General features: G+C 41.0%; 1 protein-coding gene across 1 annotated transcript; it reads right to left on the minus strand.

Annotated features, from left to right (window-relative positions):
* Positions 1 to 250: 250 nt before the first annotated feature.
* LOC104082204 (msx2-interacting protein-like) lies at positions 251 to 4,942 on the minus strand. Its single transcript, XM_009585226.1, has 3 exons — positions 4,854 to 4,942; positions 4,076 to 4,396; positions 251 to 731 (listed from the first exon to the last, which is right to left on the minus strand). The coding sequence occupies exons 1-3, from the start codon at positions 4,940 to 4,942 to the stop codon at positions 251 to 253; spliced, it is 891 nt and encodes a 296-aa protein (XP_009583521.1).
* Between the last annotated feature and the right edge of the window lie 515 nt (positions 4,943 to 5,457).

Genomic DNA, 5,457 nt, shown 5'->3' on the forward strand with positions numbered 1-5,457 from the left:
CAGACGCTGCGCAGATCCACCACGGAAAATAATTAAGGACGGCAACAGCATTCCCCTTGGATCTGTTTCATGCCAACTTGGTCTTTTTACATTTCACGCCAGTTTACTTCTACATCAATGAATAATGCTTTGCCACGAAACACCTTGTATTTTCACAGCCTGGGCTCGCAACTCCTCGCCGTGCCTCAGAAAACGACCCGCAAAGCCCACGGGACGGTCGCTCTGGTTTGGGCAACAACCCGCAGTGACCTTACCTGTCGCTGCTGGTACTGCTGCTGCTGCTGATGGAGTCGCTGCTGGAAGATCTGCTCCTGGATCCGCTGCCGCTGGGGGAGCGGGTGGGTCTGGACGCCTGGCTGGCCAGCCTCTGCGGGGACTGGGTCCTGGACTGGGACGAATGCGGCGACCGACTCCTGCTGTGCTGGTAATTCCTCTCTGGCCTTCTGCCTCGTACCTCCCGTGTAATATCATCCCTGTAGATATCCCTGTGTACCACACTGGGCAATGTAAACTGCTCCCGGGCCCTAGGTTCGTAACGGGGGTCGTGAGCATCAAAACGGTTTGGACTTCGACTCCGAGAAGTATAATAGAGCCCGTGTTGTAAAGTCCGCTCTCGAGGATCTCTATAGTAATCCTGATCGTAATGTCTCGTCCGATCAAATCCTCCCGTCCCCCGCTCATGGTGTCCATAGGCACTATGTTCATAAGCACGCTCCCTGTTATCTGAAGCCCTGCATTTAGGAAGGGGGAAAAATATTTCATCAGAAAGGGGCAAGCACAACTAAAAGCAAATCATGCAAACATTCACGTCAGCACTGAACTTATTTTTGCGACTGCTTCTCCACTAAACAGCAATAACCTATCAAGCAAACACTGACAAACTTATAAACATTTTACTTGACTCCAAAGTTATATTCGTATACGATAAAGATGAGCAATCATTTTGTTTTAATCACAGTATCGGGCTTTCATGACCAGCATCTTGCCTGCACAGGAAAAAAAATACTGCTTTCCAGTGCAGAATCCTCATTTAACTTGTGTTTGGTTTTTTTCTTTTTCTTTTACATTCCGTAAACAAGAAAAACTTCATGTTTGTGGACATCATAATCAATTTTTTTTTTTTCCCTCCATTTTTGCTTAAGAGCTTCAAAAATTTTTCGGAAATTTGGTAATTACTGGAGCTCTTCTAATTATCCTTCTGCAAAAATGGCATCACAAATCGGGCTGTAGCCATGAAAGCCTCCGTGCAAAGCATGACCCAGAGGTAAGAAGCTGCTTCAAAAGGGGTAGCATAACCCATAGAAAAGGCCCAGAAAATTAGGGGGTTTCTTGTTGCTGTTCTAAAATATTTCATCCTCTTAGAGGGAATTTTGCTTTTATCAGACTGCTACACTCAATTCTCATCAAAGCTGCATACCCTCAAGAAACATCATGATTACTTATGTCAGAATACTTAAACTGCAAGGGTGCAGGCCCCAAAAAGATACTAAGACCCTAGGCAAGGAGTATAAATTAAATTTTTCAGTAGGTGTTTTTGTCTGTTGAGACTGCTATTGTTACTGCAATCACAGAATTTGTATCTTCACAAGCACGCTACTTTCAAGTAGCTAAGGTCCATTTTGTTTCAGTATTGCCAACATTTTGTATATCAATTGAGAAAAGCTCTATGTTCTAAGAAAGTTAGTGTGATCTCTCAAATAAAGAGATAGTAAAACTGACAGATAAAGTTAAAAGAACATTACAAACAGTTTAGTAGTCTAATTTAGACAAATACCAGGATGGTATGTCTAAGTTACATCCGCAAAATGAAAGATCAAAAATTATTACGTTGAATGTTTAAAAAATGCTTGCAAAATTCTAAATATGTCAGGGTAGTCAAAGTTAATTTCAAAATGTAATTATCCATCTTACGAAGGACATTTCAACCTTTCTTTTTTTCAGCCTCCTCTCTCAGATTCTTCCTTCGGAATCAATTATTAGTCACTTCAATCCCCTGAATCCTAATAACCCAATTCTGCCTTGTGCTTCCTCCTCCTCTTCTGCATCACGGGTCTGTCTTCTATTTAAAATGGCAGAAATATTTCAGGTATCTTTTATAAACTGAAAAAGGGATTTCAATCTTTTCTGATTAACATCTCAGGAAGTTCCTTCCATTCCTTCTCCAATGAATCACTAGATCCTTAATCCTCTAAATATGTTCATCCTCTGTTGTTAAATTATAACTCATTTTCAAGCTTTCTACAGAGCTCATGTTTTGCCTGCATTTTTTCTCTCAAATTATACATAAGAAACTACCTAACCAGTGCAACAGAATTTCATTAACTTATGTATCTGCTTAAAATTCATTGTTGCCTTTCTATTTTCATTATCTCTTGCTCGCAACAATGGCATTTTGAAAGATATTTCAGGATCTGGCACAGAAACATGTATCTTTTTTTCCCCCCCTTTTGAAGGACCAAGATCAACAATTTTATAAATGATTGCATTTAGCATCTTACAAAGTGTTAATCAGTGAAAGCTGATTTAATGAGGTAAGAGAAAAAGCAGTATTTTCTAGAGGGTTACTGCTATATAGCTGACATAAAAGAACAAAGTCCTTATCCATGAAAAGGACACAGAAGACAGACAGAGGAGCTAGCAGAGCTGAAAATCTAATGGCTACAGTGCTTTTTTGATTTATCTATTAGTACTAAGTACTACTGGAGTTAGTGGAAAGAGAGGGTTTGACTTGGGTTAGGAGAGGGGCTAATATACACAGGGCAGGACATACCAACCTTTTCCAAGTGTGGAAACACGACCTATATTCCCAATTAAATCTAGGGAGAGAATTGTGAACATAACTTCCCCAATTTTGGCCCCTCTTACAGGGGTAATCCACCTTCTTAATGGGCAAGGGTGTCAAATGATATTTTAGATGAACCAACAAGAAAAAAAAAAAAAAATCTTAGTGACAAGACAAAAAAAAAAATTCCACTGGAAGGAAGTAGTCCCAGACTGAAACCGTAACTCTGAAACCCCCAGACTTCTTTCTTGAGACAGTAGGCACTTAAATAGATCCATTATTTTAATTTCCAGCCCTATGTCTGAGTCAAGCAGCTGGTAGAAGATCACCCAATGCACGAGGGCACTCATCGCTGCTGGCCAGCAGGCATCCTCTAGCCGCCTTTGTAACCATCCAGCCCAGTCATTTTTCACTGGCGTATCCACAAACTGGTATTAGTGCCACGTCCTTAAAACTAAAGTATGTTTAATGTGGAGTAGCAAAGAGCTTTTTAAGAGACTAGATAGTAATCCACTCCCCATGGCTACTGGCGTCTTGACTGTATACCATCCAATAAATTCAAGGCAGTAGTTCTTATCCCAGCATTAAAAAAAAACACTATAATTTCCAAAATTTAGTAATGTCCATCATCTCTTTTTGCCAATACCATCAGAAACAATAATCCCAATAACTTGGAAATGATGTAGATCCAAAATGGAAACATCACAAGCTGCCTTCGGTCTTCTCCATCCAAGCGTTATTTCCATGGCTAAGTGTTGTCTGTAGAATCCAAGGGGCTGCATCATTAAAGTCTACTAGAAATTTTGTGGTGACAATCCAATTAACATACCAACTGCGTATAATGAGAACTGAGAACTAGGCATCAAACTTTCACAGAATTTTAGGTTCTAGTATTCCGAAGATACTCCACAGAGAACTTCACCACGTGTTGTAGAGTAAGATAGCTCCATCTGGCAGCAGGGATACATCCGAGCAAGGCCTTAATATTATCCAAGAAATGGAATCATTACTTCTAGAAAAGAGTAACTCCAATATCGATGCTGGCCAAAGGAAATCTTCCATCTTAAAACCACCTTATTTCAAGTGTAGATATCCAACCAGCTGCAGAAAACATCCTCTATGGATCCACAAGGTACCAGCCACTGGGATAGAAATCACTTCCGTTTCCAACCCAAAATAGGAAACATAGATAATTCCCAAAATTTTAAATCCATCTGGGGGCCCTAGATATGAGTTTGTGTTTCTCACCATATCAAATACAAAATACCTGCCTAGAGAAACCTTGGAACTTACCCATCAAGTCTCCGCTCATAACGTCCTTCCCGTGCATGAAGCGATGGTGGGGGGCCGTAAGTGGGCCCCCCACCACCTCCTCTGAACCCAGAAACCTCTCTACTACGAGATGCTATGGAAACTGTATCATCCAATCCCCGAGCAGCACTGGGAATGGTTCCTGGTTCATTATAATCCGTCCGTAGGTCTCTATCTCCCATTTTGTTGACAGAGTTGTGTGCCTTCTGCGCACTTTTGATGTCCACAAAATCCACAAACGCTGCCACTCCGCCTTCCGACCCCCTCTTAGGGAGTATTTTGACACTTTCGACACGTCCATATCTGGAAGAAAAGCAAAGCAGAGCACGTATATTAGTGCTGGTAGAAAAAGACCGCATTTAATAACATCGCCTCCTGTAAAATCAACAGCAGTTTCAAATCGTTCGCCCTTCCCATATGGCAGGAAAATCCATCTCAAAGCACGGCAGAGGTTGGAAGACACGTTTTCAAAAAGAGGGAAAAAGCCATTTGTACAGGGAAAAAAGCCCATTTAAACTTTCCATCATCGTCTTCAAACCTCCTCTCTTTTGGTTAGCCTACCATGAGATGGCCCTTTTTATAATAACAGCAACAGCAGCTGAAGAAATAGAAAGGTATTCGCAATTAGAGCAGCCCTTCTCATTTTTAATCTGACGAGCAAGACATAATTAATACAAAACTGTGTCACAACAAGTAAAAATAAAGACATCCCGACAATTTTCTTAAGAAAAAAATGACCTTGACACAGCAATTCCACTACTCTGATCTATATTTAATCCATTCAGCGCTAGAACAAGAGTCTTCATTCTGATCCTCATTCCTGATCTCAAACCCATTTATTGACAACATCCTCGCAGGACGCTTTTGAAGCGTGGCCGGCACAGGCACCCCCGGGCCGGCTGCTTCTGGGGTTCAATTTTACATCCCCCCGTGGATCCGGCCGCACAACAGGCACGCTGAGGAAAGCTGATGGGAATGTGACGCCACCCTACTTAATGTATGTTAAATTAAGTAATTGCAACACAGGCACTTACGGAAGAGCAAATGTCTACGTAAAAAAAGTAAAAACAAACATGTTTATGCACACAAGAAAACATGATGTAAAAATGGTTTTAAATAACTTGCATCAACTCATAGCGGAAAGGATAAAATGAAAAGTACGAACACAGCAATGTTTTAAAACAGCCAAGAACTGCAGGTCGCGTTTTGGTTGCTCATTTCTCTCAGCCAGGAGATTTAGCGAAACAGGTAAAGGCTTTAACTGCAATTGTTAATCCATGACAAAAACAGACAAAAAGCATATTTTTGAATGCACTGACAAACGGGAATGGGACACACAAATAAAAAACTAATCAAGAAATATT

This window comes from Fulmarus glacialis, unplaced genomic scaffold, assembly GCF_000690835.1.
Source record: "Fulmarus glacialis isolate BGI_N327 unplaced genomic scaffold, ASM69083v1 scaffold33639, whole genome shotgun sequence".
In the NCBI taxonomy this organism is placed as follows: domain Eukaryota; kingdom Metazoa; phylum Chordata; class Aves; order Procellariiformes; family Procellariidae; genus Fulmarus; species Fulmarus glacialis.